The following is a 13,480-nucleotide window of genomic DNA, read 5'->3' as shown; positions in this document are numbered from 1 at the left end:
GTCCATTACTCAGTCTCCTTTACTGGCTCGTCTCTTCCTTCTAACCCCCCAATATTGGAGAATCCAGTATTTCACCTATTTCCAATGTTTCAGTAGTTCATTCAGTCCTCAGCACTCTTCTTTACTGTAGTTAGGTGTGGTCATGTGACTAAGTTCTCACCAGCAGAATGTGAACACAAGTGGTGAGTGCCAGTTCTGCACCAAAGCCTTCGGGAGAGTAAGTAACCTCTTCTCTGTGCCTGAAGTCTGAATATGGGAACTCAGTCTTGATTTTGTTCATGACAAGGTCCTAGGGGAGAGTGGAGTCATAAAAATGGAAGGAGCCTGGGTCCCTGAATAATGCATGGAGGAGAGCCTCCCACTGATTTGGAACACCCTTCCTGGACTATTAGTGCAAGTGAGAAAGAAATTTCCATTGTGTTTGAGACACTATGTTTCTACTTATTTGTTACAGCAGTTTGCTGCTGCTACTGCTGCTAAGTCGCTTCAGTCGTGTCTGACTCTGTGTGACCCCACAGACGGCAGCCCACCAGGCTCCGCCGTCCCTGGGATTCTCCAGGCAAGAATACTGGAGTGGGTTGCCATTTCCTTCTCCAGTGCATGAAAGGGAAAAGTGAAAGTGAAGTCGCTCAGTCATGTCCGACTCTTAGTGACCCCATGGACTACAGCCTACCAGGCTCCTCCGTCCATGAGATTTTCCAGGCAAGAGTACTGGAGTAGGGTTCCACTGCCTTCTCCAGTTATAGCAGTTTAACCTCTCTTAATTAATATACCTCCAAGCAGGCTTTAGGTCCTTCTGCTACTTCTATACAATCTATTCCTCACAAAGCCAGTGATCTTCTTTAAGGCTGGATCTTATATCACACCCCTAGCTAGAACTTTCAGTGACCTTCTGTTGTAGTCACCATGGCATGTGTGACTCTACACAGGACTGACCTCTGTGTTCCTTACTGTGCTCATCTTGTATCCATCTCCCATGACCCATTCCTCTCCAGTCACTCTTGGGGTTCTTGCAATTTGCCAATCCAATTCCTATCTGTACACATGCCATTTCCTCTATCTGGAACTCTTCCCTCACATCTCTGCCTGGCTCACTGCTTTATATACTTCAGTTTTCCATAAAAATATCCTCTTCTCAAAAAGATCTTTTCTGACAAACCTATCCGAAATAGAACCACCATTCCCACCCTAGTCTCTATCCTGTTACCCCACTTTATGATTCATCATTTGACTTATCACTTACTGACATCCCAGTATGTGTGTTTGTTTGTTTATTATGTGTCTTTCCTGGTAGAATGAAACTTCAATGACAGCAGAGACCTTCTACATCTATTCAACATATTCTCCATCCCTAGTCTAGAATAGTGCTTGGAAAGTAGTAAATATCCCATACATGAGGGTAAATGAATGACAAACCAACCCAGGCCCCAGAGAAGTCGGCATCCTCTCAGCATGTCTGCCTTTATCATATACTTCCAACCCATTATACTTATCTTTTACATCTCCCTATCTTGAAGGCGAAGATTGTCTTTTGTAGCTCTAAATGTCAAATCTAGGCAGTTTGTGCATAGGAAGTGCTCAACAAATGTCTCCTTTTTAATTGTGGATTAAAAGAAACTCTTCCAAAAGACCTAGATAGACATTTATCCAAAGAAGACATACAGATGGCCAAGAAGCACATGAAAAAACGCCCATCATCACTAATTACTAGGGAAATCCAAATCAAAACAACAATGATGTATCACCTCATACATCACAATGGCCATCATTAAAAAGTCTACAAATAACAAATGCTGGAGAGGGTGTAGAGAAAAGGAAATCCTCCTACACTGTTGTGGGAATGTAAATTGGTGCAGCCACAATGGAGAAAGGTACGAAGGTTCCTTAAGAATCTAAAAATAGAGCTGCATATGATCCAGCAATCCCACTCCTGGGCATGTATCCAGACAAAACTATAATTTGAAAAGATACATGCACCCCAATGTTCATTGCAGCACTATTTACAACAGCCAGGACATGGGAACAACCTAAATGTCCACTGACAGATGAATGGATAAAGAATATGCGGTACATGTATATAATGGAATACAACTCAGCCATTAAAAAAAAGAATGAAATAATGCCATTTGCAGCAACATGTATGGACCTAGAGATTATCATACTAAGTGAAGTTAGTCAGATAGAGAAAGACAAGTACAAGTACCAAATGATATCACTTATATGTGGACTTCAAATATGACACAAATGAACTTATCTACAAAACAGAAATAGACTCACAGACATGGTTGCCAAGGAGAAGGTGATAAGGATGGACAGATAGTTTGGGATTAGCAGATGCAAACTGTTAACATATAGAATGGATAAACAACAAAGTCCTACCATCTAGCACAAGGACTATATTCAATATCCTGAGATAAATCATAATGGAAAAGAATACAAAAAAGAATATGTATATGTATAAGTGAATCACTTTGCTGTACAGTAGAAGTTAATACAACATTATAAATCAACTACAGTAAAATAAATTTTGGAAAACTCTGCCAAGGTATAAAACTGATTTGAATTGACAGCTCTATTACTTTTTTTTTTTAAAGAAGAAGCAGTGTTAAGATTGTCTTTGATTACACTGTATACTTTCAACATGCCCAATGCATGATTCATCTTTTCGATCACAAGCTTAGTGAAATATAGTTGTTCTATTGGTTATTAAGAAGAAACACAACTGGTGAAGAACTTAGATTTTTGCCTAACTGAAACAAAATGTTTGCCAAGTGTTAAACTCACTTTTTCACACTTGATCTTGCACCAACTCAATTACACTGTACCCAAGGGAGCTATGCATGTATGTGTATGTTTTCTTGAGGAACTACAGGGACAGTGATAGGAAGGGATGTGTCTTCCACGCAAGCACAGTGCAGTTTTACACATCAGCAATGCAAGGGAGAATTCAATCAAGGATGTTCAATGACTCTGAATAGGTATGACAATATAAGCAGACAATTATTCAGAATTCTGAATAGCTATGTTTTCAAAACCCTTCCAAAATGAGTGAAGGATTATTTTCCCCCTCTTTTCAAGGATTATGCTGAAAGAAATAAGTCTTACAGACTAGTGGCAGAAGAAGACAGTTTTTCATGTTAGAAGTACTAGAACAACAACTGGGAAGGCAACTTTATCAAGCTTTAGTCACACAACAAACAGGTAAGCACAGCGTGCTTAGTCACTCAGTCGGGTCCGACTGTTTGCAACCCCATGGACTGTAACCCTCCAGGTTTCTCTGTCCATGGGGATTCTCCAGGCAAGAACACTGGAGTGGGTTGCCATGCCCTCCTCCAGGGGATCTTCCCAACCCAGGGATCGAACCCAGGTCTCTTGCAACTACAGGGGGATTCTTTACCATCTGAGCCACCAGGGAAACTCTAGAATACTAGAGTGGGTAGCCTATCCCTTCATCAGGGGAAATTCCTGATTCAGGAATCGAACCAGGGTCTCCTGCATGGTAGGCAGATTCTTTACCAGCTGAGCTACCAGGGAAGCATGTATTTGGCATGTTAAAAATATAATCAACATAATGTATAACGTTAAATTGTCTTTTTAGCAGTATGTCTAACAAGTTCTGTATTCACAAAACCCATGCAGATATGAAGACTTTAAGCATGAAGGGGAAAACAATTATGTCAATTTTTTAAATCACAAATTTAAATAATTTTATAGAAATTATTTAAAATCAATATGAAGCCATCTCTGGAAATACACTCCATATTTTCATCAGGATAAACAAACACATAGTTCTAACTAGCAGGTACAAAATAAGAATGGGAACTGATATGGTCCACAAGGGATCATGTTTCAAGCATGTTTTAAGTACATGTGGTATCTTATCATGTTGATTCTGCAATCTTTTAACCGCTTATCAAATACTGCACATTTATTTCTAGGTTGTCATCAGCACCAACAGTGCAGTTATGAGAATCCTGTACATATTTATGGTTTCCTGTTCGGGTTACAGTTGTTTTCTTGAGATACAGTTCCCCCAAATAGATTTACTAAGTCAGAGCAATTAGACAGTTTTATATTTCTTGCTACATCCTAAAAGTTCATTCTCCAGAGAGGATGAACCAGAGGGACTTCCAGCTACTGCAATGTGAAGAGGGCAGCAAATCCTCTCTGTAAGAGGTAAACAGCTAGATGAAATTATCAGAAACAATCACTTGGGGCTCTAGAAATTTACCAAATGGAGACAAACTAAGAAGTGTTTATTTTTCTAAAACTGCTGGAGCTGAGGGTAAGAACGGTGAGAGCTTACAGTCTTCCTCCTGGGCTACTTGTGTCCCCACTCCAGTTTTTAGCAGCATGGAGTTTGCCCCTGTGTCTATGTGGCCTAGGAGGCTTCCCTCTCTGCCAAAAGATCTGTGTGTGGGTTGGGAAGCACAGTTGAGGCTGACTTTGACTTTTCCCAGTCTCTCTCAGGCTGCCCAGACCGGCGGTGTGGGGAGCTACAGTCTTTCCATGGCTCTCTCATTTCTAGAATCTCCCCATTAAATTTCTGGCTGGTACACAGCTCACCCTCACTGGGTCCACTCCCTCAGGCTAGCAAAGCTAAAAATTTCCCCATTCCATTTCTGCTTGTCTCACCACATCGAGCTTATAAAGGTCCAGGCCACAAATTTGCTCCCTCTGACAACAAAACTACTGCTTTCGGAAGAAATCATGACCCCAAACCTCCCAAGTTGGATGAAAAAACGAATCGATAGATCCAAAAGGAATGACTCCATTGACATTGCTTCCAACAATGCGTACATATTCCTGATTTTTGATACCTTAATAGATATGCAATGATATCTTAATGGTGGTTTAAATTGGATTCATTTAACCCAGGTTCGATCCCTGGATTGGGAAGATTCCCTGGAGAAAGGAATGGCTACCCACTCCAGTATTCTTGCCTGAAAAGTCCCATGGACAGAGGAGCCTGGCAGGCTACAATCCTTAGGGCTGCAAAGAGTCGAACACAACTGAGCAACTAACACTTTCAGTACCACGGCCTACTTCATAATAGACACTGACCCAAGCAACATATACATATTTTGTATAGTGGTTTAGAACACAGATTCTACAATGAGATAGACCTGGGTTCAAATTACACCTGTCGCATATTCTGAGTAAGTGTATAACTTCCCTAAGCCTCACCTTTGCCATCCGGAAAAAGCCTAGATCTGAGCTGAGATCATTCGTATTTAAGACAGTATCTCCACACCAGGCATGTGGGACAGACTCAGTAAATGCTGCCTATTTTTAGCTACTAACAACATTCAACACTTAATCATAAAAGTTAGTTTGTTGAATGGACAGTGAGTGAGTCTGGGCACTGCTTTTTTCAAATGTAAACTGCATGTTCATTTCTTCTGACCTCTCTTTAGTAGAATCTGGATTTTGACCTTCCTGTTTTTAAAAATAATATGCTTTGGGAGGTATGCTTTTATCAGTTGTGTTTGTCAGAATAATTGTTTCCTTCTGTGACACTGCGTTGTGCAAATGTTTTTTTATTTCTGTTTAATCAGATCCTTTTTGTCTTTGATGATGTCTTCAATAGTCACAAATCTCTTTCTTGGGCAGCTGTTATAAATAAGGAATTTGTGGCTATATAAGGTATCAAATACAGCCCCAAGTTAATTTTTTGATCCACTTACTCTCAACAATATTTATTCACTAGTGATTTGACTCATTATTTTATGGCATCTGGTTTGTCACACATTAGGTTCTTATAGTTTAACTCTTTCTACTCTACCTATCAATGTTTAAAATTTTTAGCCAATATTTGTACAATTGTTAATCAATTTATTAGCCTTTACTGAGTGTTTGTCAGCATCATGTACTGTGTGGGAATATTGTTGATGAATACAAGGTAGAAAGACATGGTTTGTGACTAAAGGTAGCTCACAGACTAGGGGCAAAGGAATAAAACTAACATTTCTTTTCCTTAGACAGACAGATGAGTAGGCCTGAAGACAAATGTGTAAGCAAATATATAAAACAATGTGATAAGTGTTCATACCATTAGTGTGGCTCAAATGTTATGCTTGTATAGGAGAGGAGATCAGGGAATCCTTCTCAGAGTGGGTCTGAAAAGTCAAATGGATTTTAAACTGCAAGTCAGCATTTTTCAGATGGAAGAGGAGGAGTGATGCAATTGGAGCAGGTAGAATAGCATTGCAAAGGCAGGAAGGAATAAAGAACATGATGTGTTTGGGACACTCATCTGGGTGTAGCTGAACATACGTATATGGGTTGTCATGAGAGAAGTGCCCAGGAAGGTAGGGTAGGGCAAGATTGCCAAGAACCTTGCAAATCACACCAGGATGGAAGGTATTATATTCCAACGAAGGTTTTTAAGCAAAAGAGACAGGATGAGAATTTTACTCTAGAAAGATCATTCAAAGGACAGTGAAAAGGAGAAAGAGGATATGGGAGAATCTGGAGTCTGGAGATGAGCGTGGAGATAAACAAGAGTCTGGGTGCCGGATGACGAGAGCCTGCACCAAGGTACAGGCAGCAAGAATGGAGGAGAGGGAGGGGTCAACAGGAGCTCGGGACAGTTCTAGGATCTGGTAACTTCACTGACTAAATGTTGCAAAATGACCACACTTCTTTCCTGATAACCCACTAAGAAAACAGAAGAGGAACTAAATAGCCATAAACCCACAAACACAAGAAGAATCAGAGAAAAAAGATAAAAATAAGTCTTGGAAGGTGGAGAGGTGACAGAGGAGTAGTAACGAACAGAGCAGAGCCGGGGATGAACTCTAGGGCCCACAGAGAGGGTGCTGGCAAGGACCAAGCCAATGTACCCCAGCGGACCATAAAAAGTTCAGGACCAGAAGTGGGAAGGTGTAGGCGACTGTTCGCAAGACATATGAAACAGCTGGGCATCAAGTTCCTTTCCTCTGTTCATGCAGCTGGGGAATAACTATTCTTTGCCTGACCCCTCCCCAAAGTGTGTGTGTGTTGCCAGGAGGGTGGGGGGAGTGGTTCCTCTGAAGGAATCAAACCAGAGAGGGCCTAAACTTGGGACACCAGGCATAACAAAGAGAGAGGGGATGGAGCTAGAAACTGGGGGGTTCAATGACGTCTGTATCCTAAGCAGTGGGATACCCCAACTCCCTTATATCACCTAGCTCTCTGGGGGGCCCCCAGGCAAGAGATTAAAGGACTCTTCTCCGGAGGAACTGAAGAGCCACAGAGGAAATCTCTAGCTAATCACACTTGGGGGTCCTCCCATGAAAAGGCCAGCTTCTTGATCACTCTACAATGAGATGCCCTAACCAATAAACTCTGCCCAGGACACAGGTCTTCTCAACAGCTTTTCAGGACTCACTTCTAAGTAGAAAAAGAAATCAAAAGATCAACAGACATTTTAGTAAAGCCTCCAATATAAAAGGGAGCATGAGACCAAGCCAAAGAGAAAAGAATCTAAAGATCATAGGGCAGAAAAAGACTTTAAAGGGAGAATAACTAATATTACCTGGAAAATAAGCACTGTACCCATAAAACAAGAATGAGATGATTTTCAAATTTTTTTAAAAGATAAAGACAAATCCGATTACAACCAAGAGCTCTTGGAAATCAAGAACAGGGTAATATGACCAGCTAAAAAGATATTTCCCAGTCTCTGAGAATAGCTGGAAAGGCTAGTGAATCAATCTCAGAGGTAAACAGCCAAGCTGCTGCTGCTGCTCAGTCGCTTCAGTCGTGTCCGACTCTGTGCGACCCCATAGACGGCAGCCCACCAGGCTCCGCTGTCCCTGGGATTCTCCAGGCAAGAAGACTGGAGTGGGTTGCCATTTCCTTCTCCAATGCATGAAAGTGAAAAGTGAAAGTGAAGTTTCTCAGTCGTGTCCGACTCTTAGCGACCCCATGGACTGCAGCCTACCAGGCTCCCCCGTCCCTGGGATTCTCCAGGCAAGAAGACTGGAGTGGGTTGCCATTTCCTTCTCCAATGCATGAAAGGGAAAAGTGAAAGTGAAGTCGCTCAGTCGTGTCCGACTCTTAGCAACCCCATGGACTGCAGCCTACCAGGCTCCTCCGTCCATGAGATTTTCCAGGCAAGAGTACTGGAGTGGGGTGCCATTGCCTTCTCCAAACAGCCAAGGACAACACTCAAAATTATATGTCAGAGCAGTCTAGTGGGGATATCGCTACTGCAATGGCCAAGGTTCTGACACTGTTGACCCTGAAAAGCCCTGGATGGTGGTGCCAGGAATGTAGTCACCTTGCAGCCACTATCATGCTTCCAGTGAGTTCCTCAGAGTCCTCATCTCTTCAGATTTCCAGTTCCAAGTATATGGAGGGCTCATCTGATTCACTGAGGTTTATTCCTGTGCCTGAACTCTGGCTGTAGGAGGGACTGGAAAACTGAGCATCTGACATTTTCAGTTTTAAGTGTGAAAGGCTTGCTTTGCCTCCCACCAACACTCATAGGACTGGAAATTCTTCAAACATAGGGAGGTCAGTCAATGCCAAGTAGGAAAAAAAAAAGACAAAGAGGAATTCCAAGACAACAGCTTTGTAGCAGGCCTAAAGAACTGACAAACTAGAGGGGATCAGGATAGGAGACATAGGACAGACAGGAAAAAACAAATGGATATGATAAACGTTTTAAGAATTTGAGCATTTGGAACTTAACATTGAGAGCCATTTGCCATATTCCCCAGAGTACGCAGAGAAAAATGATGACAGAAAAACCAAGCAAATAAAAAAACCATGGCAATTATTAACCCCAGGATACAGAAAAAGTTGGACAAAAAAGGCAATGTAATCATAGTATAATATATGGCTCATAGTTAAGCAGTATTTACTTAATCATGATAATATGAATACTAGCTATTAAAATTAATTTTAAAACTGTGATGTAATTACATGGGGGACATTGGGTGAGAAATCAGAGTGGCATAAGTGAGCTAGTCTTCATTTATCATAATAATAAATCAAAAGATGATGAAACTGATATATCAAGAAGTAGCAATACAAATATATTATTTAGTAACATGAAGGTTAACACGATTTGGTTGAAAGTGGGATTTTCTGGGAGTGGAACTACAGGATGGAGAAGAGCGATGGTGTAGAAGAATAGAACTACTATTTCTGACTATGTGACTTTTAATTCCACTTGGCTTATTAAACTGTACTTGTTATTTTGACAAAAATGATATGATTAAAAAATTTTAATTATGCTCCTACCATTAAGAACCATCCACCTATCTGTAGGTAAAGAAGGAAAAGCAGGTGTACAAAAGAACCCAAAGCAATTATTTTTGGACATCTCCTTCTATGTCCCCTGTCTCCTCCTCTTTACCCACACTTGTCTGCACAGACCTCAGGAAGCAGGTTAATGTAGAGGAAGGTACTGGGCTTCAGATACAGGGAGACCTGGGTGTGATATCCAGCCATGCAGAATATCAGCTCTGAGGCGTCTCTGTAATCTCACTGGGATTTGGGGTCTTCACAGGTAAAATAGGAAGTGCTAACAATGATTATATGACATGCAATCATGTACGTCAAGTACCTAGAATACAGGGCTTCCCAGGTGGTGCAGTGGTAAAAGAATCTGCTTGCCAATGCAGGAATTGCAAGAGACACAGGTTTGATCCCTGGGTCAAGAAGATCCCCTGGAGAAGGAAATGGCAACCCACTCCAGTATTCTTGCCTGGGAAATCCCACAGACAGAGGAGCCTTGCAGGCTACACAGTCCATGGGTTCACAAAGAATCGGACACAAGTGACTGAGCACAAGCAAGCACCTAGAATATGGAAGACTAAACAATTCTGAGTTCTCTCTTTCTCTTGGAATTTCTCATGCCCCAGAAGTCTCCCTTGAGCGTCTCCCTCTGTCTCTGTCTGCAGATATGAGGAAGCAAAGAAAAGCTGTGCTCTTTATCACATCTCCTGTCTCTCCATCCCTGTCCTGCGGGTTTAGGAGATTCATCCTCCAAAGACAAAATAGACTGAGCCCTTGCCAGGCAGTTTGTCACAACACACTTCCACTTCCCTTGAAAGGAGAAACTGGTTTCATTCATGTTGGCTGATTTTTGAGTAAAGTGAAATTAATATTTAGTTACTAGTCATGGGTCCCAGCTCTAACATACAAGAGTAGATAGAAATTTCTGCTTAAAATTAACACTCTATACCAGATTAGAATTATAAATTCAGCTGATAACTGACCATAATATTTTAAAGTAAATATCAAATGAAATTAACCAGGATTTTAAACCCAGCTATAAAATGACCTAAGGATTTGAAAGAGGGTTGTGATAACTCCCAAATTAGGAGGCCCTGGTGTGACTGCAAAGCACCCACCTTCTCTGCTCGGCCTGAGCTTGTTACTTGGCTCAGGGATGAGTTTTGCTCCATAGGCTCCCCTAGGCTGATCCCCTTCACTTTGGGGACTCTGTGCGTTCCTGTAGGTCCCCTGCCCCTCCCAGGAGGCAGTAGGCCATCCATCAGCATCCCCAGGAGGGAAGGAAGCAGGGGACCTGAGGTCCAAGAGGAAGCTCTCTTGGAGGGTTTGCTTGCTGGCCTTCTTGGTCTTCCCCTTCTGATTCTCGAGGATTCCGTGGCTCTCTCCTCCCCTGGGCTGGCTACTCTCAAGCTTCCTGGTTAGCTGGAGGAGATGATCCATGTCCTTGGTGAATTCTAGCAGAGTGCCCTCCGAGGGGCTCTGGGCAATGCCCTCAGAGCCATAACTGGGAGCCTTCTCCAGAAGCAGGGGCTCAGAGCAGTGGAGAGCACCCAGGCCCTCCCCGGGTACCAACTCAGGCCCCTCCGAGAGGCTGCAGGTACCCATGGACAGGGAGAAGTACGAGTAGTCCACTGTGATGTATGTCAGCAGGAAGTTGATGGTGACGATGGGGGCCAGGACGTTCACCTGACCCACTAGGACAAAGGCCATGGTCACCAAGCTGGTCAGGCAGATGGCAGCTACAGGCGTTTTATTTGGCCCTTTCTGCAGAAACAAAAGGAACATGCAGGACCATGAAATTTCATGGAAGAAAATCATATTACATGATAGAAACACAACTCAAATTGGCTCATTCACTTCTTCCATGTGCTTCTTGGTGTGTTGATAACAGTTCATCTACAAGCTTAGGATAATGATGTCCAATCCAGAGTAACTATTAATATGGGACAATACTATAGAACATGAGCTTCACAAATATTCCTCTTTTACTGGGTTTTAAAGTCAGCTTTGGTAATTGAAGAGGTACAAAATTGATTCTTCCCAAGCTTTAATGGAGAAAACCTCAAGGGGAGTGGCAGACTCCGGAAGACACAGCAGATTCGTTGGTGACTAAGGTGGGGAGATTCTAATACTAAACATGAACAAACTCTCACATACACATTTATGCACATCTGTTACTAATGGGGGTGAGTATGGGTGACCTTCAGGAAGACAGAAGTGGAGAAAATGTGCTAACTCCATGTACTGTGACCTGTCACTCCACAGAAGCTATTCCTCACAGTCCCTGACATGATTCTTGGGCCAAAAGCAACAGTGCTTCTAAGTACTCACCTTCCTTGACCTGAGGATTACATTTGACCCAGCTGGTTGCTCCCTGGTCTCCTTACTTCTCTTGTTGGTCCCCTTGTCATTGACTGCTCCTTAGTCTCTGTCACTGGCCACTCCACATCTCTGAATTCTGCACTCAGAGCAATCTCCAGCTCCGTCCTCAGACCCCTTCTCTTCTCTACCTATCTTCCTTCTCTAGGATCTCAATCAGGCTCATGGCCTTGAAAACCAGTTTAACGTTCTTAGCTCCCAAATTTGAATCTCCAGCTTGAAATGTTCCCCTGAAATCTAGACTTAGTCAACTGTCTACTCAACATTTCCAGCTGATGTCTAATAGGATCTCAAACCAAATATTTCCAAAACCAAACTGCTGATCCCCCAATGTCCTACCTCTCAAATCTACTCTGCAGCTTCTCCATTTAAGAAAGTATTCATTTCATTCTTCTAGTTACTCAGTAAGCAAAATTCTTGATGACTCCTCTCACTCCCTCATTCTTCTTCAGTAAATACTGTCAGCCTTACTCTCAGGATAGACACAGGACCTAACCACTGCACCCACCTCCTTTATGCCAGCACTGTGATGGGAGGGACAGGCATGTCAGCTACATCCAGACCTGATCTGTGAACCTCCCGGGTATGTTCCTCCAAGTGCATCCCCCTTACTGAGGATTGGAACAGAATTCAACCTTCACAGGATGGAGATAGCAAAGTCATCACTGGCCTGAGTCTCTGAGGATCAGAGACCCTATTGACCTGAAACACCTTCCCTAGAACCTCAGAGTAAATTTTTTTTTTTTAAAGGAGTAAAGATACATTGCATTGTTTTTGAAAATTACATTTTGGATATACTTACTACAGCTATTTAGCATACTCGAACAATAAAAACTATCAATAATAAAGTAAATAAAACTAACGAAATAAAAGGAGGATCTGAAATAAGTGGAAGGAGGTCTTAGGTAAACTGTAGGATGTGCTAGTGATCCAGGAAGGACTTTGATAAGGGTGGGTTGTAAAGTGATAAAACAGTCACACATGGTCTTCTGTTACCAAAAGATGGCACAAAGAAAAGTCAAGTCACAGAATGGGAAAAGATATTTGTTAACACATGTAACTGACAAAGAGCAATTCAGAATGTACAAGAATTCTTACAAAATAATTAGAAGACAGACAACCCACTAAAGACAATGTGCAAAATGATGTTTATTAAACATATGAAAGATGCCCAACCTCATTAGTAATCAGGGAAATGCAAATTAAGACTGTAGTGAGATACCATTAAACACCCACCAGACTGGCAAAAATTAAAACATCTGATAATATCAAGTATTGGCAAGAACACAGAAGAATGGGAACACTTACCAACTCCTGACAGGAGTTTAAATTAACACAACTACTTTGGAGAAAGAGTTCAGTGTTATCTACTAAGCAAAGATATACAAAACTTACAATTGAGCCATTCCACTAATAGCTCTGGAAGAACTCCACAGGTGAACCAGTCTCCTACAAGAATGTTCACTGCACTGTCCGTAACAGTCCCAAACAGGGACATACCATGACAGCAGGATTAGTAAAGAAACTGCAGCAAATGAGGAAATGCTATATAGAGATGATAATAAACAAGCTGCTGCTATCAGCAGAAACAAGGATGAGTCATATAAACATAATGATGCCTGAAAAGCATGCCATATTTATATAAAGTTTACAAAGCAGGCAAAACTGAACTATTTTGTTTAGAGATACATATGGAGGAGGTAATCCAGAGCTGGCAAACCATGGCTCCTGGGCCAGATGTGGTCACCATCTGTTTATGTAAGCCCACAGGCTAAAGGCATGTCCCCTTGACCTCATAGTCTCCTAGGGACCAGAACAGAGTCCTATAAAGCAAGGTCCTTGGCCCAGGTCTAATAGTCATGCTGGCTGC

General features: G+C 42.1%; 1 protein-coding gene across 2 annotated transcripts in view; it reads right to left on the bottom strand.

The window, feature by feature from the left end:
* SLC12A8 (solute carrier family 12 member 8) overlaps window positions 1-13,480 on the bottom strand; it is a 141,562-nt gene that overhangs the window by 16,487 nt on the left and 111,595 nt on the right. For both annotated transcript variants that reach the window (XM_081571698.1, XM_081571699.1), the window contains one exon: window positions 10,350-10,995. In XM_081571698.1, the coding sequence (XP_081427824.1) occupies window positions 10,350-10,995 (646 nt within the window). The remainder of the gene's footprint in view (window positions 1-10,349; window positions 10,996-13,480) is intronic.

The sequence above is a fragment of the Giraffa tippelskirchi genome, chromosome 2, assembly GCF_054371585.1.
Source record: "Giraffa tippelskirchi isolate mGirTip1 chromosome 2, T2T-mGirTip1v1.2.pri, whole genome shotgun sequence".
Taxonomy (NCBI): Eukaryota; Metazoa; Chordata; class Mammalia; order Artiodactyla; family Giraffidae; genus Giraffa; species Giraffa tippelskirchi.
This window is presented reverse-complemented; position numbering and strand designations above follow the sequence as displayed.